Below are 14,117 nucleotides of genomic sequence, written 5' to 3' on the forward strand. Positions count from 1 at the left end.
AAGCACTCACAAATGAGGATGAGTTCGGAGAAGGTTGGTGTCTCTTTATTCTTACTTGGGGTGTGAAGTGAAATTTCATAGTTGGTGTGTTATATGTAAAAGTTGGTGTGGCAATATAAATTATAGAGAGAACCATGGTAGGATGCCTGTCTGCCCTATACCTTTCCCCTTCTTCCTCTCCCCTCTGCATATACAAAATCCTACTAGAAGTAGGTATCATAAGCAAGTTGTGGTTGCTCATAATTCTACTACCTCAAGGACCACCCAAGTTGTTGGCATCATAGAATAACAGCATTTGGGAATCTGTTTGAGGGCACTTTTGACATCAAAACTAATTCAAATCTCTTTAACACTTGCGAGAATCTGACAAAACTTGATGTTTTGAGAATTTCGAATGACAATACAACTATTTATTAAAAAATCATTAAAATGCACTCCAAAATCTTTCTATGATAAAAATTAAGAGATTCTATTCTCACACTAACTTTTACTAAGAGCACTCCAACATGTGTGTTAATTCTTCATTAGTATCATATGAATGGGGGTGCTCTTAGTAAAAGTTGACGTGGCAATAGAATATCTCTTAAATAATTAATGATCAAAATGACCAAACATCTTAGGGAAAATTACTTAAAAGGACTCTTACGGAAGGGTTTCTTTCTAAATAGTCCTTAAGTCTTGCGCGTTAACTTGACAAGACGTTTAATAAACTTTTTTCTTTCTTAATGGTCCCTCATACCGTCGAGTTCATAATTTTTACTATCAAATTCAATGCTTTTTTATTTAATGTCAAGTTCACATTTTTTTACCGTCAAACTCTATCACTATTTATCATTGAATTTGACGTTTTTTTAATTATTGAGTTCACCGTTTTTTAAAATAAAAAGTGGTGAACTTGACACTGGTAAAATCCACCCATTTTCAATTTTCGAATTTTTTCGATTAAAATACATGAAAAATCGATTAAAAACTTGAGATAATGACTTGTTTAAATGATTTCAACCCAAAAGAATCATTGTTGATCAACTTTTGTCCAAATTCAAAGAAAAGAAGTGAAAATACTAATATTTTACATCCATCTTCAAAATATTTTAAAAAACCCTTGAAAATGATTTTTTTTTAAAATCATTTTCGAAGTAATAGAGTCTCTGAAATTCGATTCAGATATTAAAAATCCAATTTTTAAATGAAAATGATGAATTTGAATTTTTAGGACATTCAATTGTGAGAAATGTGGGAGATGAGGTCCAGGGACCATTTAGAATGAAAAAGTAAACCAAATGTCTTGTTTAAGCAACCCCTGAATACTTATGAACTATTTAGAAAGAAATCCTTCTGCGAGATTCCTGTCAGTAATTTTCCCAATATTTTAATGTAATTGCCAAAAATATCAACCCACGGAGTGCAGTTTGTGAATATGTGCTTGGTCCCATAACAGTATATGTTACTTTTCTATGATGAAACATCCTTGTATAACACCACAATCACAAAAAACATCAAAGAAGCAATTACTAATCATAAATATTTACTCATGTACCAACATAAACTTGTGATTCCTGCACAAATTACCTTCAAAAAATAAAAAACGAACTTGTGATTCCTTCCTACCACTTCACATAAACCTTGTGTAAGATGTTAAACTGATTCCTGACCAAAGAGAGATCACCAATCCAAATTTAAAGATGCAGAACCACTTTCAGAGATGCTTAACAAATCCAAAATCCAATCAAAAGGAGACTGAAGCCTCAAAAATAACAAATACGATGGTAAACATGACATTTGATGTCTCCACATAAAATGACTGAAACAGTCAAACATGCATAAATTACTACAAACTCCCAACATTTAAACTATAAATCAAGATAGTTTCTTGCACACTTACTTTGTACTAAACATCATTATCTAATAAAATGGACAGAAAAGCCAAACTAGTTTCCTCCTTCAATGCAGAACCAGACAGCTTGGGTGCAATGGGGGGCCACTGAAGACTCAATCGGTGAGTCTTCTACTTCTTCCTCGTTCAGAATGTTGACATGTTCATTGTCTACACAAACCAACAACTCTTGCAACCCCGTAGCTTCAAAGATATATGACTTCACCGCATTGAACCTCTCCTCTGAGAGAGAGACCTCAGCAAGGAGTCTCCATGCATAATCCTCAGATGCATCCTCGTAGTCTTTCTTCCTTTTCAATACTATATGCCCGCTGATCTCCCAAACTGCGGGGTTCACTTGCGTGTCCAGAATCTCTTGGCTCACTTGTTGTAGCGTTTGTTTCTCCGCGTAGCACTGCCCATTCATTTGCTAGCAATAAGTGTCTTAATTTCATTTGCCAATATTAAAAAAAAAAAAAATTACCAGTCTTTAAAAACAAAAAAATAAAAAATTGAGAGGCTTTAAGCATCAAACAATTTTATCACATTTGATGAAAAAAAAAAAAATATATATATATATATATATACAGATTATAGTTCAAGAACCAAGATCAACAAATAAAGTTACATCATTCTATAATTTTACACACTACACTACATTTACTTAACACTGTCATTCTCCTTACATGATTTTGTGGGATGAACTTATTTTTTCTCTCTAATGAAATAATAATTAAAAGATCAACTTAAACTACCATTACTATTTTAAATTATCATAAATAAATAAAAAAGGTCTAAACTTATTATTTGAGAAATAATGGTCTGCCTCCCAAACTAGTGATGTTTCCAACAATGAAAATTTGGCATACAAAATCTAAAATCTATGAGTATTAATTACAAGGAACCTTGAAGTGATCTCCAAACATTGCCTAGCCTAATAGACAACATGTTTAAATATAACTTGCAATCTAGTCTGACCAAGTTCTAAGTTCATTGAACAAAGTATTATTGATTAGATAATCTGAAACTTTTTCTGAGTGTTAACCCATTGGTTATTAGCCACCAAAACCTCCAAGAATGCAAAGCAGTCATCTCCCAAGATGTGTGCTAATTCTCTGGTGATTTACATATGAATTGGGGTAGCATTAGCAAAAGTTGGTGTGGCAATAGAATCTCTTTTAATAAAATATGACTTCTTAGTTGTGAGCATGACAAAAATAAAGATCAAGGAAAATATTCTAAGAATTGTGAGGAAGGCACTACTACCTGAGGGAAGATGAAGATCCGTTTCCCGCAATTAGAGATGAGCACATTGTAAGGGATGTTGCTATCTTGGAGACGAATGCAAGAATTGGCCACAACATCAGCTAAATCCCGCATCGTATTTCCACCCTCAAAAACAAGACCTCTCACTGGATAATTCACCAATTGCGAGACTATCACCCCATTATCCAGCAGCCCTTTCACCATGGCTATTCTTTGGGTGTGGGCCTTCTCAACAGGGAATGGCGTCGAAAAGTAATATGCCTGTGTGTAATACATATAGAACTTGTGAAACCTCGGATACTTAAAATTATCAACTAGTAATAAATTAATAATACAGAGCTCCTATTGGCATCCCAACTTTTACTTGTTACACCCCAATTTCTTAAATTGTTTATCACGCCCTTATTAAAGAGTAAAACACTACCATTCAAACATTACAAAAGTTTGGTTTAAGTTATTACATCAAAATTACAAAGCATTATTGAAACAATTTCAGCAGTTATTTACAATTAGGATTAGGCCCATATAAAATCCTAACCTAACAAATAGAAAGAAAAAAAAAAAAAAAAAAACAGAGAGAGAGTGATAGTTTCTATTGGCACCCCAACTTTTACTTATTCTCAATCATGGACATACTTTTTTAATTTTAATTGGGTGTGATAAGTAAAAGTTGGAGTGCCAATATAAACTCTTAAATAATAAGAATCTTGGGATTATTTCCCTCACTCCTTCATTTTTGATTTCTCACTGTCATCACAATGAATGGGATGAAGGGGGGCCAGCAAATGAGGTCAGTGTCTGCTTCCTAGCAGGATCTTTACTATTATAATGAGAGAAGGTGGAGTACAAGTGGTTCGACACCAAAATTTGAGTTGTCATAAATGACCCCATTTTCATATTTAAATTTAATATTATCCAGGTCATTTTAGTCAAAACCCCATAAAATTGCAACTGACAACCTTAGAATTACGTTGATTAGATTTCAATATTACAAAATACCCTTTTTACTATCTAATCTACAAAAGTCCTTTAATAGATACTCTAAATTACAAACAAGCCCTTTTGGTTCATGTGCCGTTTGCACAAGCCACCTTCCAGTAATGATTAATAACGATAAGCTAGTTACCTGAAAGTGGAGGTGATTAATGGTTGCAAAGGCACCCAAACTGTTGTAACCCAATCTAAAGAAGGGATTAGCAACTTCGGCGGCCATATGAAGAGCAAGTAAGAAGCTTTCATGGTCAATCCTCTGAGGCAAGCAGTCGAGGACACGAGGAATCAGAAGCACATGTCCATATTCAATGGGACTCACCTGAAAATAAAAATGTATCGAACCCAAGACCATAAACAAGGAAATAAGAATCAAACTAGAAAAAAGAAAGAATCGGGCTTACATTGATAGCGACAACATTGGATGATTTGGAATCATCACTAACAACCGAACTGGAGAAATAATGGGAAATCACATCTTCGCTTTGCTCGAACCTAAAGAGCACCTCTTCTTGGCCAACTTTGGTGAAATTGAACTTTTGATCATCAAAGGGTTGAAGGACCTTATCGACCCGGAACTCGGTGGGTCGTTTCTTAAGGTGACGACCCTCGTTAAGCTGCGCAACAAACCCGTATTTCCCAGGTATAACCTTAGTCTCACAAGTTGTTACGTCATAGCGGAAAAGCCCTCGGTTCATCCGATCCTCCCATTGTCCCAGCAATATTGTGCTCAGGAAGGAAAATTGAGGATCCTCTGCACCACCCACTTGAACCGAGTCAACCATGTCCTTCTTGAAGGCATATAGAGGGAGCTGTGATACTGAACCACAAATATCTCTCAATTAAATTCAAAAATCTCCTTAAAATTATATAACTAAACATAAAAAAAAAACAGAACATTCATTTGGTTCAGATTCTAGAATCTGATCCTAACCCATAATCAGATATTACATTTGGTATGGATTATTAAACAGAATCATCCATAATAAACAGAAACAGAAATCAGCTAAAAAAAGAAACGATACAGGACCCATTTCTTGCCTATTTTGGTAATTTCAAGTCGCATTTTTTTTTTTTAACATCTCTCAATTAAATTAAAAAATCTCTTTAAAATTATATAACTTAACATAAAAAACAGAACATTCATTTGGTTCAGATTCTAGAATCTGATTCTAATCCTTAATCAGATATTACATTTGGTACAGATTATTAAACAGAATCATCCATATTAATCAGAAACAGAAATCAGCTAAAATAAGGACCTATGCAGGATCCATTTCTAACCTATTTCGGAAATTTAAACTCACAAATTTTTTTTTGTTGTTATTTTTCTTTTTTTAAAATCTCTCTCAATTAAATTCAAAAATCTCCTTAAAATTATATAATTAAAATAAATACCAGAACATTCATTTGGTTCAGATTCTAGAATCCGATTCTAAGACATTATCAGATATTACATTTGGTTCAGATAATGCTACAGAACCATTCATAATAATCAGAAACAAAAATCATCAAAAATAAGAAACAATGCATGACTCCTTTCTTGCCTATTTTGGAACTCCTTTTTTTTGCCTTTATTTAAATATTCCAAAATCACAACTACAGAAACAAAGGCCACTAAAGGGAGATTCTAATTCTACATTCAGAAATTCAAAAAAATAAACAACTTATTTCAAAACGAGATTCCACATTCTGAAAATCAATTTTCATAACGTGACTCTCTAATCATCCAAAATCGGAACAAAAGTCCAAACCAAAATCCCAACCTAAAAAAGAAGAAATCAAAGAATCTTACCAGGCAAACAACACTTACCGAGACAGTTTCGTCCACAACCCAGATCCTCCGAGCCATCTTCCTGGTAATTGGAGACAACAGTAGGAACCCTTTTGATCGTCAACATGATTTATTCAACGGTGATTATGATAATAAGAAGAAGAATTGAGATTGATATGTACAATTAGGGTTTTCTTTGTTTGTAATTTAGCGAAAAAAGGGAAATTAATGAAAAGGGTTAGAGTTAGAATTAGGGTTAGGATTAGGGTTTACGAAACGACCACCACCAGCAAGAAATAGAAGATCAGAAGGGCTTCCACCTTCAGAAGGCAAGGCACCTCTACCACCGTGAGGAGAAGGGATTCTCTTCTCAAATTGATCCAATTGTGAAGAAAAATTTCTTCTTTGGTGGTGGAGATTCCACCCGATTGATCCAAATCTAGCCGTGATGAACCAACTCGATTTTCTCTCTCACCCACCTGTCTCTCGCTCTCTCTCTCTCTCTCTCTCTCTGTTTTTTTTTTTTTTTCCGAACTTTTTCCTTCTTTGGGTCAGAGGAAGAAGGAGTGGTGGACGCTATATAGGGCAGTCCTTGTGGAGAATATTCGATGGTTTCTTAGAAGACTTCATTACGGTCCAATAACGGTTGCGATTTTCTAAAGATTTGTATTTGTCCTCCAGATTCATTTCAGTTTGTAATATCTTTACATCTCATCCGTTTGTTACATACTTAGTGTCCAACGACGTTGGATGCTAGAATTTTTCCTGTCTTAAATTGGGTATCTAATACGTATTGTATTTTGACTTTAACAGTAACTAGGATTCCGTATTGTTTATTATGTACGACTCTACGTGTAGTCTATTAATGGGTGATTTAGACATAACTCTCCATGTTTTGGTGAATATTTGAGATACCCTATATTTCTTGAAAATTATGAATTACCCCCTTGACTTTGGTCTTATCATATAGATTAATGGAATTGACCAAAACAACCTCTTCTTGTACCTCTACCAAAATATCCTTGGGTTTTATCCCAAAATTCTATCAAACTTAAGCTCTTAAACCTCTATGGTGAATTATTTTTAATAGAATTGAACTAGTCTTCAATTCATCATTTTCAACCTAGCTTTAAAATCCTACAAGAAAATCCTTGAGTTTTCTAACCAGAATTCACTTGTCTTCCATTTTTCCAAAAATCATATTTTGTTCTTGAGGGTGAATTATTCTTATTTTATTGATAAATTTAGTAAAAACTCTTACAAAATTGGCAATATTATTTATTCTTTGCAAAATGAAAGGTTAGGTTTAATCCAAAGTCCATGATGAAAATTCAATTTTATTAAAATTTTAATAATTTAAATATTGAAGGGGATTCTAAAGGATAAGAAATCAAGATTTCACTGATAATTGCTCCTTGTTTAAAGACGTTGACTTCTTATTAAGGGAGTAGACATACTTTTGCATTTTGCAGGGGTAAACCTAATATCACCAATTTTGCAATGAGTGTGGATTTTATGGTATCAACAATCCTATTTTTACGAACTAAACTTTGAGGCTTGAAAGTCGAGGTAGTCAGATAAAATCTTAAAATTGAAGATAAAGGTAAAATATTTTAACCCATTTGTCGAAGATGAATGGTTTTGGAAAGAATAATCAAAGGGTTTACCTAAAGATTTAAGATGAGGTCATATAAGTCATTTTATAATAGCCTATTGGAGAAAACGGAGGTCAAGGGAGATTGTCATCAGTTAGAAAATGTAGAGGGGCATCTCAAATGTCCACAAAACATGGAGGGGTAGGTCTAAATCACCCAAAAATAATAAGCTGCAAGAAGAATTGAACTTGATGCAATCCAATGGATTGTTGGATCAGATTTGGATCCAAATAATGAGATCCATTAAAACCCAAACAATAAATATCGGATTGAACCAGGATTAGGTTCCACTCACCAAAATTAAATTTTTAGAAGAGGACTCATTTTAAGCTGCGATCCATAGCTTATATGAAAAATTGAAGAGCTTCTCATTAGAGAGTTTTCCATGCTTTCACTTGCAACCAAGTGATAATGAACTTATATGAAATGTCAGGAACAACGATCGAAATTTGCATCGATAAGGGCAAACATATCTTGAACTTAAAATAACAAGAAATGACTAACATATCAAAGAGAGATGCTCAAAAGCTAATAAAAATAATGTTTGATGCTATAATCCATGGTTGGGAGCATAATTAGTAAATTCGCGATTGATTCGTGAATTAGACGTATATTATTTTTTTCGATCATAATTGTCGTTGGATTTAAATATTCAGATTAATTTGTGGATCTTTGAATCCCAATGATTAAATCATGATTTGTACGTATATTCCGTAAGTATTTTATTAAATAATGTCATATGTCCCTGTTTTCACTTCAAAACTCAAGACTTAAGAGAAAGGAAAAACCCTAAGTTGAAAATTGCCCCACCAACCCACTATGGAGTTTACTCGTTGGCCATCCGTCGTCCAGTGAAATTTTCATCTACTTCGCATTAATAACATTTTAGAAATGACAAGAAATTTTTTTTTGAATTTAATTAGGTCATGGGACATAATGATTTTGGCATTAATTAGTATATCATGTTTTCTATTTTTTATTTACATTGATTATTAGATGGATTAAAACTAAATTTTTAAATTGCAAATATATATTGTATTTGATGAATGTGATTGTGGATTGTTTATTTGTTTACTTAAGATATTTTTAATTTAAATATTGATAATTTGATTAGTAAATTAGAATTGTTAAGTCATATCATATGTTATATATATCCGAATTTTTAAAGTTTTAACAATTGTTGGATCCGAATCCTTCTCGAACTATTTTCGTATCGTATTTTTTCCGTCCTATATTTTTTTCGTCGAATTTTCAAATGAACCGGTGCATCACTATTCCGAATGGTACCTGATTTATTTTCCTACCATTTTTTTCCCGTCCACCGAATTGCTAACTATGGTTGGGAGTTTATATAGAAAAGTTTTTTTTAATAATATTTCATAGCAATAAATATGGTATAATAATTTAGAAAGATTTTACCACGTGAATCAATCACGTAAAATTCAATAAATTTCCTTTTTTTTTTTTTAATTTATGACTTGCTAAATCATTTTCTATTACTTGTTTGTACCATACATTTAAAACCTAATATGCAATTTCAAATAATTTTTTTTTTTTGGTTGACTATTGTATAACATAAAAGGTGTAGTAATTCTAAAAGATTTTACAACTTATCAAATCTATTTTCTATTAGTAATCAATTTTTTTTTTTTTTTGGTATCATGCATAGATACACTGAATCAAGCATGTAACATTCTATATTTTTTTTACCACACCAAAATCGATTCTAAGGGATCTTAAGAAAATCCGCGATGTGAATTAAGAAAATAGGGAGTGAAAATCACAACTATTGTTTAGTGAATAAAATTGAGCTTTAGAACTATTTTTTTAATCATTAAGGACTTGCTTGGGGCTTTTAATAGAAAGGCTTATATAAGAATCACTTCTAGATATTGTGACTAGGAAATTGGTTGTTCGGATGCATTTCTAATTTAGAACTAAAAGTCCTTTGTTGATTTGAAAGAAGTTCGAAGGAACAGAAAAGGGTAGAAGCGAGAAGTGGCTCAAACCCACTTTTAGAGGAAGCTAAGCACCATCGAATGTACATTATTTTATAAAATTAATTTTACCTACTTTACGTAGTTTCCATTACAACAATGATTATATCAACCAAAACAAATTAAAGCATATTTTTTCCTAAATTTTTGCATGCATATTGTTATTGATGTGCCATTATCGGTCCGGTCTCAACGACTTGACCCAAATCTCCTACTTTGATTCGTAACTCGAACCCAAGTGTCAAAGAGAAGAGAAAATGTGTTAAAATGTATATGATAAACATTGAAGAATATTTTAAATTAAAATGACTGTGATTTGAGTTTTAAAAGCTTTAATGGAATATTATAAGGTTTAATGTGAAATCATGACAAAAATTTCAAAACATTGTTTGTAAATATTTGAAAAATAAGGGTTACAGACACGATAAAATGAATTATCTTTTACATTTCAAATTTGTTTCATCCTACTAAAACTATCAAAGCGGTCAAATCGTTTGAAAATTTTAAATCCAAAAGTTATCCCAGAAAGAAGATAAGAAGATCCATATTTTCAGTCCCTTGCCTATCAAAAACATAACAACAATAATAATAATAATAATTAAAACCCAATCTCTTGGATTGGATTGAGATGCACTCAAATCAATCTAATTCAATCCAAACAAGTCAATTCAACTACACCAGTTGAACCTAATTTTGTCTTCAAAAGAAAAATATATTTGTATATTTAAAATATGAGTCATGATAATATTATGTCCCCCTTTGAGAAAGACCTCCCTACCCCTCATCACACAACTGTAAATCATTTGCCTCAGGATACAAAATAAAAAGTTATGATTATGCATATCTCGAGGTAAATGATATACGATTATGTGATGGGGGCGTGGGTCAAAGGGGGGAGTTAGAAAATCACTACACTTAAAATATAATCAAGATTGATATATGCACCAACCAAAAAATATATATTATTTTATATCAATCACAAACATTTAAAGTCTTAAAAATCATTTAAATATACCAAAAAGACATATATAATACAAATTAGTTAGCTACTGAAACAAATCCAAACCAACCAAGTTTACAAAACACTGACTAAATTTTTCCAAAAACCAAGAGAAGTGTCATGACCAAATCATAGTGGAAAACTCGTTCGGCGGCCTTTGAATACATTCCAACTCACTCTATAACTCATTTGAGTTATAAAATCATATTGGTCGTATCAACATTTGCTAAGTCTACTAACTAGGGTTGTCAATCTATTGTGTCCCGGTGGGATAGAGGTCGATTATATTTACATGACATGTATAATATAATTTTCATACACATTTTAGGGATTGGAGATGGTTGATTTATAACCAATCTGATAGGTTATCAAATTGGATCCTTATCGGAACTCAAATCCACGATCTAGATCCATATAATAGTCAGATTGAATGGATCTCATCCCGGATATGATCCGATCCATTGACAACCTTACCACTTACTTAGCAACATGACACCATGAATAAAGCTCGTATAAGATCATGCAAGTACATGTTTGATATTTCCACACAAAGTTCACCAATTTTTTTTTCTTCTCTTTTTCATGTGAATGTCATTTTCTATCACACAAAAAATAATATAAAATTTTAATTACCATTACAAGTGATGGGATGGATTATTGTGGTTTATCTTTTCTATTCTTTCTCATTCAACTAAGAAAAAATAGAAAACCGACTGGAGGGGTTGGCTCAATGGTAATTTTGGATCGATAAGCGATTAATGCCTGTAGGTCATGAGTTCAATACTCAGTATGAGCATTAATTCCTTAGGAACCACCCACAAGGGTGCATCCTCACTTTTGATTTTTTTTTTTTTTTTTGATTGGTAAGCTGGGGGTTAGAAACACCCCACCCTTTTTATTAAATTATCTCTGAGAATAACTACAAGTTACATCATAAATAATAATTCTCAAAAATTCTTGAGGAATAGAATCAACCTCCTCAATTACAAAATACTCCTTTGCGATGGACTCAAGACAAGCAAAAAAATTTGTTGCTCTATTAGTTGCCCTCTAATAAAACTCAAGTAACCGCATGCTGAAATTTTATAGAAGTTCAATTCTTTGTATTTCCAAGTCAGCTCAATTTCTCCTTTTATATTGAGTGTATTGAATCCAATGATACACTAACCCGATCAATTCCCTTCATTGTAACATATTTCAGAGTTTCAAAAATTGCCTCAAGCTCAATCATAATCACATCCTTCGAATTATAATCACCTTCACTTACTTGGTGCGTGTGATGTGCGGGTGTTGCACGTGCCCGAATAGTCCTTGGACAAGACCATGCATGGTCTATGGACTAGGCAAATTCCAGATATGGACCTCTGTTAGGATGCATTATTTTAATTGTTTAGGATATACGACTATGTTATTTAGTAGTTTAGGAGGCTAGCTTAGGATTCTTTCTATTTTACGAATTTTGTGAAGTTTTATTAAATTAGGAGTCTAATATTTGTACATTGGAGTCAAAATCCTTCTTTTATATATATTAGAGGATGTAATACATTTTTGGAGGCAATTAAAAAAAAAAAAAAATTTGGAGGAAAATCCCCCTTGAAGTGGATCAAAATTGTTTGTGGGATCTAGGATCCTATCATCTAGTATCAGAGCAAAAGATTTTGATGCCAAAGATGGTGTTTGTTAAGGATCTAAGTGAGAGAATCGACTCGTTTGAACCTCAGTTTGATCAAATAAACACTGATATTCACGAATTGAAAGAAGGGATGCGTGCAATTCAAATCACCCTAGAGCTTTTGGTTGTAGATCAACCACCAGTTTGGGAAGCGCCACGTGCTCCTACTAATGTATAACAAAGTGTAGAGAATTAACAAAACGGCATACCAATACAAGGTCATCCACTTCGTATCAATTTTGCAAGGTTTGACAGAGATGATCCAGAAGGCTGAATTTTTTGGGCTGAATAATACCAACAATTGAACAGCTTGCCTAATGAACAAATGTTTCCTTGGCCCCTGTTCACCTAACCGGAGACACTATAGCATGGTATCTTTGGATGGCTCGTTCGATTGGGTTAATGTCATGGACCCAATTCACTTGAGCCCTATACTCTCGCTTTTGCTCTCGGGAGTTCACGAATCCGGGTACGACATTATCTAAACTCAAACAAACTGATACGGTTCGTGAATTTCAAGGCCTATTTGAAAAGCTTACGAATCAGATTATCGATTTACCAAAATCATTTTTAATTAGTTGTTTCGGGCTTATGTGACAACATGCATGCTAGAGTTCAGTTATTTAGGCCTGGTTCACTAATTGAAGCATTCGACTTGGCTATTTGCCAAAAATAAACGATTAAGATAATCCAAGATTTTTCATTGTGCTATGCAACACCTCTTAAGTCAAAGGCATCTCTTGGGCTTCCTCTTAGTAATCAACTTTCCCCAACAGAACAAATGGAGTGGCTATCTAAAGGATTTTGTTTCAATTACGACAAACTTTTCAAACTGGGACATCATTGCAAAAAACCTCAACTACTCCTTTTGGAGACCGATGCGGACATGCTGAAGGACGACGTTGCTTTTGAATTTTTTTCGCCTTGAGGATAATTCATTTTGAAGGGGGGATGAATGTTAGGATACATTATTTTAGTAGTTTAGGATATACGACTATGTTATTTAGTAGTTTAGGAGTCTATCTGTTAATTAAGTATTTTATTATTTTAGGATTCTTTCTATTTTATTAATTTAAGAAGTTTTATTAAATTAGGAGTCTAATATTTGTATGACGGAGTTAAAATCCTTCCTTTTATATATATTGGAGGATGTAATACGTTTTTGGATGCAATCAATTAAAATAAATTAATTAATTTGAAGGAAGATTCACCTTGAAGTGGATCAAAATTGTCTATAAGATCTAGGATCCTATCTGCCTCTGTCTACAAATCTACCTGATTATCAAAAAAATAAAATAAAAATAAATAAATAAATAAATGGAAAACATGTGGATGAAGAAGAGTGGTCGGTGTAGTTCATTTTCTCCATTGCTTAATTAGCAATGTAAATTGTGATCCTTAGCTTTCAAGAACTTGAGGTATTCTATACCTAATTTTGTCTCCAATTGTGGAAAAAAATGGAGCTTTAGTTTGTTAGACATATCTATCAAATATTTCAAATGGTCCCTCCACATTTTGTGATCAAATAATAATATTTGAAAGGGATGCAAGGGATATCTATATATTTGAGTGACTTTTTGTTTACAGCCCAACAGACGTTTGACATGTGGCAAAAATGAGAGAGAAAATTTCTTTCTCCTATCCATAGCGAAAAAAAGAAAACTTTCTAATTTGATTACCTTGTGGCATTAAAAAATATGTTCCCAATTGTAGATATATGATTTTCGATTACGAGTGCTACTTCTACGAAGATTTGGAGTCGTTACCATTCATACTGTAAGAGGGTGTGAATGGCTACCCAATGTACATTTTTAGGAAAAATGTCATTTTTGACGTTTAGTGACTCTCGATGGATAAGGTACTAATTAACCTTGAGATCGAGGTAAGCAG

General features: G+C 32.9%; 1 protein-coding gene across 2 annotated transcripts; it reads right to left on the reverse strand.

Annotated features, from left to right (window-relative positions):
* Positions 1–1,703: 1,703 nt before the first annotated feature.
* On the reverse strand, positions 1,704–6,437 carry LOC147394051 (GDP-L-galactose phosphorylase 2-like). 2 transcript variants are annotated; one of them, XM_086453178.1, is made up of 5 exons: positions 5,925–6,437; positions 4,534–4,949; positions 4,266–4,451; positions 3,140–3,400; positions 1,704–2,288 (listed from the first exon to the last, which is right to left on the reverse strand). In XM_086453178.1, the coding sequence occupies exons 1-5, from the start codon at positions 6,028–6,030 to the stop codon at positions 1,929–1,931; spliced, it is 1,329 nt and encodes a 442-aa protein (XP_086309304.1). In that variant the 5' UTR covers positions 6,031–6,437; the 3' UTR covers positions 1,704–1,928. The 2 variants fall into 2 exon arrangements, with proteins under 2 accessions (XP_086309304.1, XP_086309305.1); XM_086453179.1 differs by having other exon boundaries at positions 5,943–6,436.
* Positions 6,438–14,117: the final 7,680 nt, after the last annotated feature.

This window comes from Akebia trifoliata, chromosome 9, assembly GCF_017979445.1.
Source record: "Akebia trifoliata isolate Shusen 1 chromosome 9, ASM1797944v1, whole genome shotgun sequence".
NCBI lineage: Eukaryota > Viridiplantae > Streptophyta > Magnoliopsida > Ranunculales > Lardizabalaceae > Akebia > Akebia trifoliata.